The sequence below is a fragment of the Typopeltis vanoorti genome, chromosome 17, assembly GCF_054136105.1.
Source record: "Typopeltis vanoorti isolate ZY-2024b chromosome 17, IOZ_Tvanoo_1.0, whole genome shotgun sequence".
Classification (NCBI taxonomy): domain Eukaryota; kingdom Metazoa; phylum Arthropoda; class Arachnida; order Uropygi; family Thelyphonidae; genus Typopeltis; species Typopeltis vanoorti.
This window is the reverse complement of record NC_143565.1, coordinates 1460051-1480468: the sequence shown is the minus strand read 5'-3', so window position 1 is coordinate 1480468 and position 20418 is coordinate 1460051. Positions and strand designations below refer to the sequence as shown.

The 20418-nt window shown below is 36.6% G+C and overlaps 1 protein-coding gene across 1 annotated transcript in view; it reads left to right on the top strand.

Moving 5' to 3' along the window:
• LOC150097089 (myosin-14-like) overlaps window positions 1-20418 on the top strand; it is a 1147103-nt gene that overhangs the window by 335516 nt on the left and 791169 nt on the right. The window contains exon 9 of the mRNA XM_090407039.1: window positions 6001-6144. Coding sequence (XP_090263165.1) covers window positions 6001-6144 — 144 coding nt within the window. The remainder of the gene's footprint in view (window positions 1-6000; window positions 6145-20418) is intronic.

Genomic DNA, 20418 nt, shown 5'->3' with positions numbered 1-20418 from the left:
TTCAACCCACCTGAATAATAGCCTTAGCTACAATTTATCTGATATGAACATTCGGTCTTGCGATATCTCTTGCATGCAGTTACATACAGCTGGAACTGTAACAAGTAATCCAGTTTAAACTATACCACAGTTTATACTAGATCTGTTGTTGTTATTATATAATGTTTCTGTAATTTTTTGTGTACAATTCTTTGTAGTTAGACACCTGAAGAAGTTGTTTATCAACGAAACTGGCAGTGTTCCTATTAAACCCCATTCTTTATTATTCTCGGTGTTTAGTCATTCAAACCTTATTAATTTCCATATATATATATATATATATATATATATATATTTTATTTATTTATTTATTTAAGAATAACAATCTTATGTACAGGATTAACCAGTTTTGTTTCTCTACAGTCAGGCAGAGAGGTTACATGCTCATTGATTGTTGAGATGAATTACATAATAATAATAATAATAGCTATTATAAGATGATGTTACACTTTTCTTACTAATAACAGTTATTATAGTATGATATACTACAACTTACATGAAATTAACGGTTGCCATAAGACAATATTACATATTTACATGAAAATAACAGATGATCATCATACATCACTTCTCCTTTTCTTTGGGAGGGAGAGCAGTGATGTCACTTATATGTTGGAAAGTGGACTGTGATACAGTCTCCCTGCTCAGCCAGGAGTTGATTCCCTGGATTTTAGTCTTGGTGGAAAAGGTCTAGGGCGTTCATGACTTATTTCTCACAAAACCAAACAAACTATTTTATAAAAAGATGTTTTATTATGTTGCTTATATTTATACCAGATTTTTGATCAAGTCTAAATTTCCCACTGATATCTTTGAATTATTGAATAATTTATCTTACATTCTTCAATCAAGGACATACATAGGATCATCTATTCTATGGCTGTGAAATTTGCCACGTGGGCACTGACTTCTTTATAGAATTTTCTTTCTCTCGTTACGATCACTGGATGATGAAACACACTGATATTATCTTTTCTTTTTTTTTTTTAACTAAACAGCATCCCTCATTTCTTACAATAGAAACACGGAATCGAAATCCCACATACTTTGTTTCCTTATTGTGTCGGATGGAGAGAACTCCTAACCCGTCACTCAGGAAAACTGCGTGAGACCTATACGAAGACTCGTGAAGAAAACTCTGAGGAAAAAAAGCCTCGTGGGGCAGGGGTTCCTAACCCTTTTATATGATGACTCCTACCGGCACCTTCTTCTTCAATTTCTTTTCTTCCCCCCTTACTGGAGTCGATTTCACTGACCAATTAGAGTGGCATTTTTCTGCCAAAACATCATGTGGTCCATGTGCACGCAACTGACATGTGACGAAGTCTCAATTTGGGAATTATGACCTTGAGCTTTAGTTTTTGTTTGAGCTAACCTCTCAAAAGCCTTCGCGAAATCCGAGTTTATTACTGTGTATCCTTCTTCTTTGTCCAAAGAAGCAGTCACTTTATTGTAATAAGTAATTAGATTACTAAAACATGACCTCCCTTTAGCAAATCCATGCTGTCCATCAAAGATAATACCATTGTTGTCAACCCAACTCTGAATCCTAGTTCTCACAAGCTTCTCCAACAACTTAACCACAACACCTGACACACAGATAGGACTATAGTTTGATGCTTGAGTTCAATCACCTCCTTTATGAAGTGGCACAATCTTGCCCACCTTCCACTCCTTAGGAACTTGACTGAGTGCAAGACTCGTATTAAAAAAATATGTCAAGGCAGGTGTCAACTCCCTGGCACATTCGTTTGGAATACGTGGTGATATATTATCTAGTCCCACAGCCTTATTAATATCTTGTTTACTCAACTCCCCATACACCTCTTGCTCACTTACAGTCAGTCTCTCTTCCCCATCATCAACTGCTCTCAATCTCTCCATGAAGTCACATTGACAAGATTGAAAGACTGTTATGAACTGCTCTTAAGTATCTCCCCCTACATATTCCACAACAGCTGTCTTTATACCATTTTCTCCAATCATTGTCATCCTTCCATAGTCATTCTTTCTTTTGCTGGCTACATATCGAAAGAACTCCTTAGGATTTTTTTTGGCCTCATTAGCTAACTTCTGCTCATACCTCTGTTTAGCTAACCTCACCAACCAAATCACCCTCCTTGCCTGGTCTTTGTAGATCTCATGGAATTGGTTATTTCCACTTCTCTTATGCTGCTTCCACAATGCCATTTTTCTCTGTATCGCATGCTTAATTTCTTTATTCATCCATCTAACACCTACTTTATTTAACCTTCTCACCCTTGGAATACATTTAGACATTGCATCTACTAGATAGTTTTTGACTAGTAGACTCTGCAAAATTATAATATATATATATTATATAAATTATATATATAAATTATAGAGAAAGGATATTTTCTTTTTGGATATAGAATTATTAAAATTAGGCAAATGATACATGAGTGGTAGAGAGCATTTTCCTTTTTTGAAAAAGAGTCAATATTGCAGTTCGGTATCACTCTTAGCTATCTTTCAGTTGGAGTGTATTGTCATTGGCATTCCAGAACATGATTCTAGTTGGGTTCCACTCCTCAATGAATTTGACAACAGTTTTTGTTTCTTTGTGGTAATCATATTCCAGCAAAAGCCTGCTTTGTAGTTTCCTATGTAGGTTACACATGAGGGTTTGTTCCGATTCGATGATTGATGAGTGCTGGTTATTTATTGTGTGCTTGAGGTAGAAGCTAGATGATGGCCTTTGCACAGATAAAGATATAGTTGCATGTTCTCTGTCTGTGCTCTTATGTATGGACTAAATTCCAGTAGACTTCTTGGCTGTGTGTGTATGTGTGTGTGTAGTTACAGGTTCTAGAAGTGGTATTCAGGGCATGGGTTATCATTGCTTTGTTTGCACGACATGTTAGACGTGTGTTCCAAGGTACCTGAGACTTCACAGAAGAGACATAGATCCAATTCTCTAAGTTGAAATTTGCAGAGTTTAGTAGGAGTTGGCAAGATATTGTGCCATAGCCTGCACCGTATGTCAGAATCTGGTTTGGTGCACTTTGATCTGTATGGGAGATCCCACTAAAATCTTGGTGGCATGTTCAAGTTTGTAGTTGAGAGGGATGTGGATAAAAATGTGAAGGGTGAAGTTGGGGGTACTGACATGAGGATGGGGTATATTTTCTTGTAGTTGGAAGGAAGAATTGGAAGTGAGGCTTCAGATAATACTAGGTGAAAGGTGGGCTCCCTTCAGTTTCTAGATGGAATTTGAATTCCCTGAGGCATAGTAATATCTGAAAGGCTTTTCTTACAGCTTGCTGCATCTGTTGATATTGCTTTTCATTTTTTGGGTTTATCAGTGGTAGGCATGTGAATATTTTCCACTTTGCGGTCTGGGTCAGCAGTAGATCCTCTATGATTCTTATTCCTACCCAGCTCCATGTAGGGGGGAAAAAATGCCGGGCAATTGTGAGATTTGTTATGTTTTTGTTTTAAAACAGTGGTTCAGTAAGTACAGTTAACTATATTGATCCTGTCAGTATGTACAAATTAGATAAATATTTTTATTTATTTATTTATTTTTATTTAACTGGATGAAATATACATTAGAAGATAGGCAACAAAAAAACTATTTGCATATTATAAGAATATATATTACAGAGAAAAAAAAAAGGATTTTCCTTTCAGATTTACAACAGAAAGGAGGAAAAAGATACATGAGTAGTAGAGAGGATTTGTCTTTTTAGTAAAATAATCAATATTACAGTTTAGCATCACTCTTAGTTATTTTTCAGTTGAAGTGTATCGTCATTGGCAATCCAGAACCGGGTACAAGTTGGATTCCATTCCTCTATGAATTTTGTGACAGTTCTTGTTTCTTTGTAATAATAAAGTTCCAGTGAAAGCCTGCTTTGTAGTTTCCGACATAGGCTACACATGAGGGTTTGTGCTGCTTCAGTGATGGATGGGTGCTGGTTATTTCTTGTGTGCTTAAGGTAGAAGATGTAGATGATAACCTTAGCATAGATGAAGAGGAAATTGCATATTCTGTGTCTGTTCTCTTCTGTATGGACTAAATTCCAGTAGTCTTCTTGGCTGTGTGTGTTTAGTTACATGTGCTAGAGGCAGTATTCAGAGCATAGGTGATCATCACTTTGTTTGCAGGACAGGTTAGATGTGTGTTCCAATGTACATGAAACTTCGCAGAAGAGACACAGATCCAATTCTCTAAGTTGAAATTTGTAGAGCTTAGTAGGAGTTGGCAAGATGTTATGCCATAGCCTCCACTGTATGTTGGAATCTGGTTTGGCACACTTCGATTTATATGGAGGATTCCACTGAAAACTGGGTAGCATGTGCAGCTTTGTAGATGAGGGAGTTAAGGATGGATATACGAAGGGTGAAGTTGGTGGCACTGACATGAGGAAGTGGTATATTTTCTTGTAGTTGGAAGGAAGAATTGGAAGTGGGGCTTCGGATGATACAAGATGAAATGTGGGCTTCCCACAGTTTTAGAAGGAATATGTATTCCTGAGGTGTAGCAATATCTGGAAAGGCATTTATAACAGCAGCTTGACTTTGTTGATATTGCTTTTCAGTTTTTGGGTTTTTCAGTGGTAGGCAAATGAACGTTTTCCACTTTATGATGTGGATCAGGAGATCTCCTATGATTCTTATTCCTGCCTAGTTGTGAGACTTGTTATGTTTCTGTTCGAAAACAGTGGTTCTCTTAGTACAGCTGACTCTGTTGATCCTGTCATTGAGATGAAGTTTTGTATTTTTCTACCGCTGTAGATCATCTCTGTAAAAATGAGATAGTTTAGGAGGTGATGATGCAAAACTGGTCATTTGGAGAATTGTGGAAAGTGTAAGTCCTCTGGTGGATGATTTCATGATGTAATCGAAGATGGTTACATAAGTATGATTGGATTGAAGTGTCTTTAGGAGAAAGATTATCCTGAAAGATCTAATCTTGTTTTTCAAGGAAAATCAGGCCTTGATCTCCCTTGTCGAGTGGTTTGTAGAGTTCAGACTAAGGTATTCAGTTTATTCTCTTCCAGAAGAAATGTGTGATTGCCTTTTGAATGTGATGGAGAAAGTCTTTGGTGTATGTGTGTGGGGGGGTGTCAGTACTTTAAGGGTATGTCGTTGCACACTTGCAGCCATCTGTTGATTATTAGGACTCTTCCTCTAAGTGAAACATTGAACGTATGCTGTTCAACTTTCCTAGCACCTGTTTAAAGAAGTTGTGTCCAGTTCAACATATTATATATTGTGGTGTTGCCAAGGTGTATGCTTAAGTATTTTTATCCTTCATTTGACCAGGTATATTCATTTGAAGAATCAGTTCTAGCCTTCCATCTCCCTGACCACAAGCCAGTGGTGTTCAATTTGGCCCCTGAGGCTTGTGCATATAATCTGTGTACTTCATCAGTTACTGTCATAGATTATATATGTAATTATATATATATATATATGTGTGTGTGTGTGTGTGTGTGTGTGGAAAGTTTTTTACCTTGGGTGTATTATATGTTAAAGATACCAAGAAATTTTATACTTGGTTTTAATCCTTATCCCAAGTAAGCAAAACAATATTTTGTGCATCCGATATATTCACACCTAAGCTACTTATATAGAGGCTAATGACTTCATATCACTTGCCTTAGTATGTATTCCATAATGCAAAGCATACTCTCATTCGGATGTGTATAATGCAATGCATAATGGGAAGGGCCACTACCCTGACTGCTTTCGATCTTTATTGAGGTCTCATCAGTGGGAACCAGACCTGGGAGAGATACCAAAGTTGAAGTAATGCAGAAGTCATATATAAGATAGATAGATAGATAGATAGACATTTCAAGCCCACACATGAATGTCAGAATCTATATCATTACTGCTGTTCTTCCTTTTTATTTCATGAATTTAAATCGCATTATGATTGCCATTATAAGTTTACTTCTTTTCAGTTTCTGATTTTATTTCTTTCATTAGAGCAGCTTCTTCTGGAGGATGCAAAGAAATACAGATTCTTAACTAATGGCAGTGTTCCAGTGCCTGGTGTAGATGATAATCAGGAATTGAAGAACACAGTGAACTCTATGAAAATAATGGGGTTAACTGAGGATGATATAATATGTAAGTTGTTATTACATACTACTCAAGTAATTTTTTTCCTTGAAAATTATATTACAAATTATATGTAATCAATTATATCACAAACACTGCTGTAATCTGCTTTCTTGTTTAATCTTTAAAGGTAACTGTGACATGACTATAAACAATAAATTACATGATAACCACAGTAATTAACTTTAATGAAATGCAGGTACAGATATTTTGTACTAAAAATAACAGTAGATCATCAGTAATCTGCTTAATCTGCTTTCTTGGTAGGTATTTCCCCTAAATCTCGTGAATATTGGTAAGTTGTGCCCAGCTTGATATGGCAGCTTGAGTGTGCTGTCTTCAGTCTTGCTAGGTAAGAACAGATGAGAATAGTATAGAAAATCTGTCTTCTTTTTTTCTGTCCACAACTTCCTTATGGAGATGGTTTCTTATTCACATACCTCTTCTCTACCTCTGCTATATGAATAATCTATTCTGTATTAATCTGGTATACACTTTGCTACATAAACATTACTTACCATTTTAAACGTCTCCAGCCTATCAGCGTTCTTCTTCTTTCTATTTACCATTCATGAAGAGAGAAAATGATAGGTCTTCCACAGAAATTGTGTAAAAGTATAGTTAACAAGTGCGTTAAGACTCGATTTTTTTGTTTGAAGCATGATAAAGGTGAAATGGGTTGCCAGAGATGGTTGTGAGTGCTTCGTCAGTGAATGAGTTTTAGGAGCAATATGAAAGTATTATGCGAATAATGGATATCCTGCAATGAGTCTTCTTATTCCATGGAGATACCTGTATAATAATGATAATAGTAATAGAGAGATAGAAATGTAGAAAGATATTTATATTAGTTGGCCTTAGTCCAAGATAGGATTAGATAATTTAACATTTATGGCACAGCCATGACAGGTTAGTAGTTAACTAATTACCCAAGTAATACAGTCATGAAATAAGGCAGAGAGCAAAGATTGTGAATGATATGTTAGCAGAAATGTGGGACGAGAAAGGAGTACAGTTTGTTAATGTGTGCAATGAGTTTGAAGCAGGGGCAGCTCGTTCATAGGCACTGCGGAACTGCAGCACCCCAAATTTTTCTCGATATATAAATATATTTATTAATTTATTTATATTTGCTTGTAATATTTAATTTTATCATCAACAATCCTATACAGTTCTCAAATTTTGTATAAAAAAATAATAAAAATCCATCTTGTAGCACTTAGGAGGGCGAAGGACGCTAGCAGCATTGTGTTTACCATAGTATCATATGGTAAACACAATTGTGTTTACCATAGTATCATATGGTGAGAGTGATGGTCAAAATGGGAATGGAAAGGCTGCTGGACCAGATGAAATACCGGTGGAGGTTAGGAGAGTTAGGAGATGAAGGCATTGTTGAATTAATATGGAATCTGCTGAAGGAGATCTATAGTCAAGAGATAATCCCGGAGGAATGGAAACAGAGTATGGTAGTGTGTGTGTGTGTGTGTGTGTGTGTGTGTGTGTATATATATATATATATATATATATATATATATATATATATGGGAAAGGAAGATATACAGGACTGTACTAATTATAGAGGAATTAAACTTATGTTTCGTACGATGAAGTTATTTGAAAGAATTATAGATGAAAGGTTAAGAGAAGAAGTCAATATTGCAAAAGAACAGTTTGATTTTATGCCTCAGAGAGGAACTATGGGGTGCTTAAGGGTCAAAGCTGTATAACTGAGAGGAGACCTCCACATAGCCTTTAAAGGAATGCGGAGAACCGACCAGGGCATCTGACCTAATGTCCAATCCTCACCTTCTCATGGTGCACCCTGTTGGGTATCTACTTGGATACTGAACGGACGAGGATGGGCTGGCAATTTGGGATTTAGCCGACCAAATTGTATTCTTATTGGTTAAACCAAAATATAGAATGATGGTACAACATGACAAAATTTCATGCCGGCTGGGGCATCGCCCGGTTAAACAAGGCCCCCGTTGTTTTCGCCAGGGAACCAGGGCAAACAGCGAAAAGTCAGCTACTGGAACAAATCTGAAAATAAACCCCAACTCAACATCACCAGAGTTAAAGATCGGTACTATCAACATAAGAAGCCTGAATGGCAAAGAAATGGAGCTAGCTGAGGAATTAGATAAGTACCAGATCGACATAATAGGGGTGACTGAAACAAAAAAGACCAAAACTGGTGAGATCTTTCTGAGCAATAAATACAAAATGTCATATTCAGGCAATGACAATCAAGGAAAAGAAGGAGTAGCCATAGTATTCAACACAAAATACGAGGCTAATCTTCTTGAATGGCAGTCAGTCTCAAGTAGAGTAATGTGGGCAAATATGAGAATGGGGAACTGGACAATGAGACTTATTTGTGCCTATGGTCCCACAAAAGGTTCTACTAAGGTAGCAGTGGAGGAATTTTTTGAGGCTTTAGAAAAAACAACTGACACAATGAAAAATGAAAAGTTGGTCCTTGAGTGTACAGAGGATTTGAAATTGGAAATGATCACTATTTAGTCTTGAGCAGGATAAAATTGAATTTCATATCGAAAAGAAGAACATGTAAGAAAGTTTTAAAGCGAATAAAAGTTGCGCAGCTCTCAGATGTGAACTGTACGCTAAAATACACAAAGATTATTGACAAAAAATGAAAGAGTTTGAGAACAGGAATCAAACCTTGGAGATTCAGTGGCAAACTCTGAAGAAAACATTGATTGATTCTGCAGGAGAGGCATGTGGTGAGGTTATCTGTAAGGATAAAAAAATCAGAACTCCCTGGTGGACACAGGAAGTTAAAGAGGCAGTGAAGGAAAAGAAGAAAGCATATCAAAAGTTCCTGTCAAATAAGTCAGCTTGTGCTCTTAGAGAATATAGAGACAAATGCAAGAATGCTAAACACTGTGTAAAACTAGCTAAACAAAAGTCATGGGAGGACTTTGGCAAGAATATAGAAAATAAATATCAACAAGGTGGCAAAATATTCTGGAGGTTGTTGAAGAAGCTTAAGAATGGAGGAAAGAGTGCTGTAAAAGGAATTAGAGATGATAAAGGTGACATGAAAACGGGAGAAAAAGATATCCTTGAAGTATGGAGTAATTACTTTGAAAAACTGCTAAATGAAACAAGCAGTGATGACAGCATAGTGGTAAAAAACACTGACCAGGCATGCAGTCAGGAATACATATCCATACTAGAAGTAGAAAAAGCCATCAAAGGCTTGAAATGTGGAAAGGCAGCAGGAGTAGATGATATTCGACCAGAAATGCTGAAGTATGGTGGTATAAGAGTCTTACAGTGGCTGCACTACATAGTTCAGAAAGCCTGGACAGAGGGACGAATTCCCGATGACTGGAGTAGAGCTCTCATAGTACCCATATATAAAAAGGGAAATAAAACTGCATGTGAGAATTACAGAGGTATTTCCCTACTTAGTGTTCCTGGCAAGATCTATGCAAGTATACTTGAGAAACGGTTGAGAAGAATGGTGGAAGAAAAGCTTGGTGAAGAACAAGCTGGATTCAGGCCAAATAGAGGCTGTCAGGATCAGATCTTCACTTTACGACAAATAGTCGAGAAAGCATGGGAATATAACAAAGATCTGTATTTAAGTTTTGTCGATCTGGAAAAGGTATATGACAAGGTGCCAAGAGAGAAGCTATTCCATACGCTGCAGTTATATGGTGTCAATGGGGCATTATATCAAGCAATACTTAGTCTTTATTTGAGTTGTAAGTCAGCAGTTAGAATTGAAGGAAGTACAGGAAGATGGTTTAATGTTAAATCTGGTGTGAGACAAGGATGTACATTATCCCATCTGTTATTCATTATCTATATGGATCACGTTATGAAGAAAAGTGATATTAAACATGATATCAAAATTGGAGATGTTAATGTCACCTCTTTGCTTTATGCAGATGATGTTATACTTCTAAATAAATCTGCTACAAGTCTGCAAGATTCTCTGACTAAATTGAATAGCTGTTGTAATAGATATGGTCTGAAGGTCAGCAATAAAAAGACAAAGACAATGAAAATAGGCAGAATCATTGAAAATGTCAACTGTGTTGTGAATGGAGAACCTGTGGAACAAGTAAAACATTTCAGCTATTTAGGCACGGTAAATTAAATATAGAAATAGACAACAGAATAAGCAAAGCTGGTATGGTGGGAAGTCAATTGAATAAATTCATATGGAATAAGAGAGAAATTAGTCGGAACACTAAATTAGCTGTGTACAAGACAGTGTTCAAACCAGTTTTAACTTATGGATCTGAGAGCTGGGTCAGAAGTAAAACACTTGACCAAAGACTAGAGACCACAGATATGAGAGTCCTGAGAAAGATTATAGGCGTGAACAGATTGCATTAATGGCAATATCATATTAAAAACGAGGATATTAGGAAAGAACTTGACATTGTCAGCATCCAGGAATGTGTTAGCAGAGCTAATCTCAGGTGGTATGGTCACTTAAACAGAATGGGCGAGGAAAGATTAGCAAAACAAGTGTTCTCTGCCAGGTTGGCAGCAAAACGACCTAGAGGAAGACCAAGATATAGGTGGATTGATACGGTACAAAGTGCTTTAGACGATAGAAATATAAGATCTGATAATGTTGGAGTCTTGACAAGTAACAGACTGATTTGGAGGAAAATTGTAGATAGGAAATTAATAATGATGTAATTTTTTCATGTAGTACTATCATATCCTGTACACCCCTTGAGGGTGCATGGCAGGAATTTGATGATGATGATGAGAGGAACTATGGATGTGTTATTTATTATGAGGCAGATGATCGAAAAATACATGGACACTACATGTCGTTTTTGGAGACCTAGAAAAGGCATATGACACAATACCTTGAAAAGAGATTTGGAGGAGTTTAAGCGAAAAGAAAGTACCAGAAAAATATATTAGACTGATATAGGAAATGTACAGTAATGTGCAAGCAACAGTTAAGAGTTGTTTGGGAATAACAGAGTTTTGAGACAACAGCTGGTTTACATCAGGGATCAGCACTCAGTCCTTTGGTCTTTAATAGTAATAGATACTTTGATAGAGCAAGTTAGAGATATAGTACCTTGGAGTATGTCATATTGAGACGATATTGTACTGTGCATGGAAACAAGAGAGGAAGTGGAACAAAAGCTAATAAAATGGAACAGAGCATTAGAAGGAGGACTGAAAGTTAGCATATGAAAAACTGAATATCTGGTGTGTGGTCAAAATGTTGACAATGAGGAAGATAGAGTGCTGAATGGAGAGGTTATTAAGAAAGTAGAGAAATTCAAATATCTGGGTCAGTAGTGGATAGTAAAGGTGAAGTGGAAAGGGAAGTCAATAACAGAATTCAGAGAGGATGGAAGAACTGGAAAGAAATGGCCAGAATTTTGTGGGATAGAAAGATTCCAGTAAAATTGAAAGGAAAAATATAGAGAATGGTAGTGATACCTACAATGTTATATAGATTCGAGACACTGCCTATGAAGAAATCCAATGAAAGCAAGATTAGTGTTACAGAAATGAGGATGCTTTGATGGCTGTGTGAAGTAACAAGGAAAGTCAGGCGAGGAATGCACACATCATAGGTACTGCAAGTTGTGGCCTTACAGGAAGACTTGAATAGATTGAGTGATTGGGCACGGAAATGGGGATGTGAATTCAATGTTGCAAAATGTAAGGTTTTAAAATATGGAAAACAAAGATGGGATGCAGAATTTATGCTTGGTGAGAATATATTGTTGGAGGTAGATGAAATAAGAGATCTGGGGGTGATAGTGTATAAGGATCTAAAATTTAGGGGACACATCGCCAAAATTGTGAAGACAACACAAAGGCTTCTGGGAATGATGCGAAGGACACTGACATGTAGAAGTAGGGAGATTCTTGTTCCGTTGTATAAGGCTTTGATTAGGCGACACATGGACTATTGTGCCCAGATTTGGTCACCTGGTTTTCAGAAGGATGAAGAGATGTTGGAAAGGGTCCAAAGCCGAACGGACTAAGGTAGTTTCTGACCTCTGGAATGTCGAGTATAAGGAAAGATTGACAAGATGTAATTTGCAGAGTCAGGAGGAAGAGGGGAGATATGATAGAGACCTACAAGTTATTAAGGGGTTGTTATAGGATCAGTGCTGGAGAGGTTCTACAGAAAATAGTGGGAGATCAGGGAAGAACCAGAGGTCATCCCTGGAAACTGTATAAAGAGGGTGTGAGTTGGGGAGTGAGAGGCAGGTTTTTTTTCGTGCAGAGTTGTGAATGATTGGATTACCTTGCCTGAGAATGTGGTGTCTGCAAAGAGTTTGAATGGGTTTGAAACACCGGTATGATGAGCTGTGTGTGTGATAAAAGGACCTCCCAGATGATTCTTTGACTCCATGAGGTCTTGGGGTGGTAATAGTAATAATAGTGACTGCAAATACAAACAAAATACAAGAAGCATGATTAAGATGGTATGGACATTTAATGAGGTGAAATGAAAGATATGATGGACGAAGTATCATGATGATGGAAATACAAGGAGGAAGACGAAGAAGAGGAGGAGGAGGAAAGATAATGTAGAGGAAGATTTGAAGGAGAAAAATCTTGATAAAGGTACGGTCTACAATAGAAACCAGTGGAGAAGACTTACCAGAAACAGTGACCCCATATAGAAATGGGAGCAGCTGAAGAAGAAGAAGATTAGATGTTTTTGATAACTTCACAACTGTTAAATATAATTTAACAGTTGTGAAGTTATCAAAAATAACTTCACAAAATGCTTACAAAAACAAATGATATATTTGTTACTGTAAGCATATTGGAACATTGCTAGTTGTTGCTATCATGTTCTGTGGTATCACGTGTGTCATATTCTAGGTCCATGGCAGTTAAAATTTTGATGAAAGCAGACCATACTTGATATTAAATTAAGCCTTAATTACTTAAATATAAAGAGCTAATAAGCTTCATTTCGGCGATATAAACAATATTTTAAATTAAGGGGATATAAAATCCACATTTCCTGTGTTTTTACATTATGGAAAATACCTAAGAATAGCGATCTGAACTTTCCCCACCTTTGCAACGAGTTGTCCGATATTATACTATGTACTAGGGTGACTTGCATTAGCTCACGCTAGTGATCGCCGATACTTTATAGTTTACTATATTCGGCATGAAACTCTCTGATTCCAATCTTTGAGTTTCTTATTCAGTTTTAAAACAATGTGGATTTTATATCCCCTTAATTTAAAATAATCCTTAATTTTTATTTCATTGGGTAGGGAGCCTAAGCATTTGTGAAGTTTCTTTAAATTTTCTTGTGAGACAGTTACGATGAGTATATGACATTTTTATTTGTTGCCAAAGTATTTGATGGCCATCAGTGGTTGTGTGGAATGCTAGGCCTCATTTATGTTCTCTTCATTTTTCAACATCTTTTAGCTGTTCAGACATATTGATCACTCCCAACTATCTGGCCTACATAACAAATGCCACAAGAGCAATGAATCTCATAGACACCTGGGTTTTTCATAGGGTAATGTGGAGGTTTTTGGTGATTGCATTCTTGAAATCTTGTTTAAGTAAGGGAGTTGCAAGCCATACAATTAATTCCATTACAATTGGTCATAATGGAATATCCATTAGTCCCAAGAATTTATGGCACACCAAAATTACACAAAAAGGATATTCCGTTACAGCCAATTGTAGATGGGACAGATTCTTCGACTTCAAACTTAGGAAAAAAACTGTCAAACCTGATATTCCACACATAGGAAAAACAGAATCATTTGTAAAAAGTAGTTTACATTTTATTGAAAAGGCAAAGGATATGAATATAGAACCTTCAGATGTCCTAGTAAGTTTAGATGTAGTCAGTCTCTTCACCAGTGTACTCAGAAATGACACAGTGGATCTACTTTTAATCTTTTCCCACCGAACACTATAGGACTATTCAAACACTGCATGGAAGACACTTTTTTTTTTTTTCGTATTTCAAAACAATATTGTGATCATATTGAGACAAATTTTGGAGGTGATCGAACTCAAGCATCAAACTATAGACCTATCTGTGTGTCAGGTGTTGTGGTTAAGTTGTTGGAGAAGTTTGTGAGAACTAGGATCCAGAGTTGGGTTAACAACAATTGTATTATCTCTGATGGACAGCATGGATTTGCTAAAGGGAGGTCATGTTTTAGTTATTTACTTACTTATTACAATAAAGTGACTGCTTCCTTGAACAGAGGAGAAAGATACACAGTAATATACTTGGATTTTGCAAAGGCTTTTGATAGAGTACCTCATGATAAGTTGACAGTCAAACTAGCGCAGATGGGGTTGGATATTAGATTAGTGCATTGGATTGAAGACTGGCTATCTGTTAGGTATCAACAAGTTGTGTATGGGGGAGCGATATCCAGGAAAAGGAAAGTCACTAGTGGAGTGTTCTAGGGGTCTGTTTTAGGGCCATTACTGTTTAACTTGTATATTAAAGATATTGGTGAAGATTTGGATGGAGGTATTCAGTTGTTTGCAGATGATACAAAGTTGGGACAAACCACGAAGATGTTGTGGCCTTACAAGAAGACTTGAATAAATTGAGTGATTGGGCACGGAAATGGAGATGTGAAATGTAAGGTTGTAAAATTTGGAATACAAAGATGGGGTGCAGAATTTATGCTTGGTGAATATATATTGGTGGAGGAAATAAGAGATCTGGGGATGATAGTAGATAAGGATCTGAAATTTAGGAGACACATAGCCAAAATTGTGAAGACAACACAAAGGCTTCTGGGAATGATGTGGAGATCACTGACATGTAGAAGTAGGGTGATTCTTGTTCCATTGTATAAGGCTTTGATTAGGCCACACATGGACTACTGTGACCAGATTTGGTCACCCGGTTTTCCGAAGGATGAAGAGATGTTGGAAAGGGTCCAAAGGTGACTGACTAAAGTAGTTTCTGACCTCTGGAATGTCAAGTATGAGGAAAGATTGAGAAGATGTAATTTGCAGATTCTGGTGGACAGGAGGAAGAGGGGAGATATGATAGAGACCTACAAGTTGGTAAGGGGTTGTTATAGGATCAGTGCTGGAGAAGTTCTACAGAAAATAGTGAGAGATCGGGGGAGAACCAGAGGTCATCCCTGGAAACTGTATAAAGAGGGAGTGAGAGTCAGGTTTTTTTTCGTGTAGAGTTGTAAATGATTGGAATGCTTGCCTGAGAGTGTGGTGTTTGCAAGGAGTTTGAATGTGTTCAAGCACAGTGAGATGAGCTGTCTTTGTGATAAAAAGGACTTCCCAGATGAGTCTTTGATTCCAATGGGCTCTTGGGGTAATTATAATAATAATAATGATATTGGGAACAAAAAGAAGTGCTTTCCATGAATCCTCCCCCCCCTTTCTCCAGCCTTAGCCAAACCTGATGTATGGAAAATTTCAAAACTAATGCATTAAGAAATTATTGGAAGAAACCAAAAATTTGGTTGCGTTACATCAATGATATTTTCATCATTTGGTTGGGAATGGTGGATGAGCTGATTGCTTTCAAAGATTATCTGAACAACTTGCATCCCAATATAAAATTCACTCTTGAACTAGAACGGTACAAAAAATTACCAAAACCTTCACGTCATCTCATCAGATTCATTGCTCTTGTAATTCATTGCTCTTGTAGGCCAGACAGGGAGGTTGGGAGAGATCCACATGTCTGAACACGTAAAAGATGTCAAAAAAAAGAAGAGAGCATAAATCAGGCCTAGCATTCCACACAACCACTGCTGGCCATCAAGTACTTAGGCAACAAACAAAAATGTCATATTTTCATCATGACTGGTTGATTTTTATTGCATTAAGCAGAATCCTAAGAAATTTAAAGAAGCCTTTCAAATGCATAGGATCACTGCTTAATGCAATAAAAATCAAGGCTTAATTTTACATCAAGTATGGTCTGCTTTCATTAAAATTTTAACTGCCATGGACCTGGAATATACCACAGAACATGACAGCAACAACTAGCAATGTTACAACACACATACAGTAACGAATTTACCATTTGTATTCTGTTTATCAATTATATTTAAGTTATGAAATTATCAAAAACATCTAATACAGGGGTTCCCAACCTTTTTGTTTCCTAGAGCACATTCTAAAATACTGGTAGGGTGACGGGCACCATCTATTTTTTCAATAAAATTTTTTGAATTCTTTTGTTAAATGAATACATACAAAGTGTTTACATTGTAATCAAATGTTTTATTACTTAAAAGTTTACATTATATAAAAATTTAAATATATATATGTAAGTTAGCGTGATCTTTGGCATTGCATTTCATTGGCCAGTGCTTCATAATTAGGAGAATATGATGATATTCCAGTTCTTAAACTGGAATGAACAACTTCGAATGTGCGTCTACTTTACATTGTATGCGTTTAACACTTGTCATGTGTCATTAACGTATGCGTCATGTAGCATGCCATGAATTGTTGCATGATTATTTCAAACTATACGGCACACAGTTGAACAGCGGCTGGCACACACAAATTGGTCGACGGGGGCCATGGTGCCTGCAGGCATAGGGTTGGGAACCCCTGAACTAATATATGTAATTAATTGTTAATAAGCTTTTGTTGTGTAAAACGTTTTATTACCAGTACCCTTGATGATGTAAGTCTTATGACTTACAAAACTTATCAGGTTTTAATTGCTTATTTTTATTAAACATTTTATTTTAATGTGTTCTCAATACTGAAAACTTCCCACAGGACTGCTAAACCACGGAAACGTTCGTTAGAACCTTTTCCTTTTACAAAGCCATTCTGCCTCCATTGGATATTACACTCTTTTTTCATTGGTTACTGATTTGATTTGAACAACTTTTCCATTAATTTCACCATCTCTCCCTCTCTCTCTCTCTCTTGAGGTCATGCCCATTCTATTTTAAATATTAATTGTATCACTATGAGAGATATATCTGAACACTACTGGAAAATTCAGTATAAACATTTTTGACATAGGAAAATTTGCTGCAACATTTTTGACATAGGAAAATTCGCTGCAACATTTTTGACATGGGAAAATTCGCTGCAACATTTTTGCCATAAACATTTACGCTGCAAGAGATTTTCACTGTATGATATTTTGCATTAATTTTTGTAAATATCAGTGGATGATAAAGGTATTATAAATTCACTAAAAAGGCCAATTTTTATTAAGCTGAATGTCAGTGATATATAACATAATGAAATCATTTAAAAACTGTGCAAATTAACACGTTGACCGCCATATGAATCAAATACGATTCACACTACATTTTTTCAATGCGTTGCGTGAATCATATTTGATTCGCATAAAGATTTTTCTTTCAGGCTGTGTAGTTCACCCATGATTCATATCTAAATGAAATGCTTATGGGTAATGGAAATGTGAGGCCTGGTAAACAGGTTTATATAACAATTCTCCCTCCTTTCTCAAAAATTCAGCACACCTAAAAAGCATCTTACAACACCTCACCCTAAAAAGCTCAGACTTAATAGTAAGCTTTGACATCACTTCACTATTCACAAATGTACCACTAATAGAAACCCTCAATCTACTGAAGTCACACTTCCCCCCTGATATATTTGAACTATTCAAATTCACAATATATGCAGGATATTTCACATGGAAAGGGAAAATATACAAACAAATTGATGGGACAGCCATGGGCTTCCCCCTTTCTCCCCCCCCCCCCCCTAGCCAACTTTTACATAGAACACCTGGAAAAACAAGCAATCAATACAGCCACTCTCAAACCAACACTTTGGCTATGCTATGTTGATGATGTGCTTGCTATTTGGCCACATGGCCCTGAGACATTGAAAACATTCTTAGCACATTTAAATAGCCAACATCCAAAAATCCACTTTACTATGGAACTGGAAGCCAACAACTGTCTGCCCTTCCATCATCATCCTTCACCCCATCATCCTTCTCAACAATACGGCATATTAAAAACGCTAACCCATAGAGCGAGAGCAATCTGTTCCAATGACAAGGCTCTTACTGCTGAACTGACTCACTTACGCCACACCTTCTTGGCCAACGGCTACAATCCACAAAAAATAAACAAAATACTAAACACTCCTAAGAAACCCCTCCCACCATCCACCACAGAGAACTACAACAAAACAGTCACCATCCCTTACATTAAAGGCACATCCGAAAAGATCTCAAGAATTCTCAATAAACATAAGCTACACACTACATTCAGACCATGTAGCAAATTAGCCACCCTCATCCGCTCACCCAAGGACAGCATTCCTCCTTTATCACATCCAGGAGTCTACCAAGTACCCTGCTCATGCAATCAAGCCTACTACAGTCAAACAGGAAGAACTGTGAATATCCGCATCAGCGAACATAAACGATACAACCGGAAATATCATTATGGGAAGTCGGGCCTAGCAGACCATGCTCTGGATACCCCTGCACACAGGATCAACTGGAAAAACACAAAAGTACTACACAGAAACCCATATAAATCAGAGAGATTGTTCTTAGAGGCGACAGAAGCCCTAAAACACACTCCAAATCTCAACAAATATGGCTGTATTAACTTGCCGAAGATCTGGGAGACAGTCATATTAAGAAAAAACTAGCACTTTTCTAGGACTCTAGTAATATATGATAGCGTTTTTTTTTTTTTTTTTTTTTTTTTCTTCTCAGATAGAGGGCGCCAAAATCAGGACTCTAGTCTTTGTGTTGCTGCTACAATTTTGTTTAAGTACACCATGTTGTTTTAGTCTCATGTATTGTGACAAACAGTGTTTTTGTGCTCTGAAGATGCTGGTTATAATACCAGCGAAATATCAGCATCAAGTTAATAAATTAATTATTTACTTAGTTTCTGTGTTCTATTATACCGTTAAAATAATAAACAACAGGTTTATATAGTTAGCACGGTAGAATTTCAACTACATGTACAACAGGTGACCCATTGTTACCACCACCCATGTTTCACTTTCTTTACCAATTATTTCACCCTTTTTCAATTTCTTCCCTTTCGAATTTTTCTCAAAGTACCTACAAGGTGTGTTTGTCTATTCAAAAGTTTGTGCACTAATTCAATACTAGTATAATAATTATCTACAAATATTGTGCGTCCATTGTCAAGTAGAGTCTCACAAAGTCCCATAACAATTGAAGTTGGAACACTATTAGTAGTATTGGTCTTTTCTGCGCTGCAGTATATCTTGAAATCATATGTATATCCATCTTCAATACACAATTTGAATAGTTTTATGCCAAATTTGTGTCGTTTATTCTTGATGTGTTGATGAAAGGCAAGATGACCTCGGAAAGTAACTAAAGTTTCATCTACACAAATATTACTCGAAGGCGTCATTATTTTCTGGAAATTTTTTCTTATATGATTTATGAGAGGTGTAATTTTATAAAGTCTTTCAGAAGTATTTCCAGCCTTGTTGTCTGTGAAGTGCCAGTTATTGAGAAGAAGATCGAACCGATTCCTTGACATAACTTGTTTGATTTCTGTAGAATAGAGGATGTTATTCGACCAATAACACTCTAATTTTTGCATCTGCACTAAACCAAACCAAATTTGCAGACCCAAAAATATCTTCATTTCATTGAGATTTGTGTTTTTCCACTTTCTTATCCTTGCTTTTGGTAAAATTGTCTTACTGAGTTTTTGAAGAGCGTATGTGTTAGTTTCTTCATTTCCGTTGTAATGATCACTTCCGTTGTAACTTTCCGACAAATATTCGTATGGTTCGTCATCAGATAGAACTTCATTTATCAAGGCTTCTAAATGATGTTCTTTTTCGTAGTCTCCCATATCAGGGCAATTTATAACAATATTTATCACTATAACAAATTTATTCCACCGGACAAAACACTGAACGCATATAACTGTTCGTACACGTCATAGATATGCAAGTTTGACCTTGTGTGAAGTGCGAATCACGTGTACACCGCTCGGCCCAGTCAGTGAAAAAATTCTTCTCAGGCCGCACGGTGCACACATGATTCGCACTTAACAAATCTATTTAGCTGCATGAAATAGATAAAAAAAAAATCATAAAATATGATTATTTTATGTTTCTTTCAGCAAATTGTAAAATAAAAAGAAGTTGGCCTGGGGATCACAAAATTTTTTTAACATTACGGCGGTCAACGTGTTAAAAGAGATGCTGCGTAAATAATTAATTAACTTTTTGCTGCAGATTGTTAATTCAACAAATCCATCAGTGACATTGCTCATTGGAAAAATGCTAATGCTGTGAAGCATT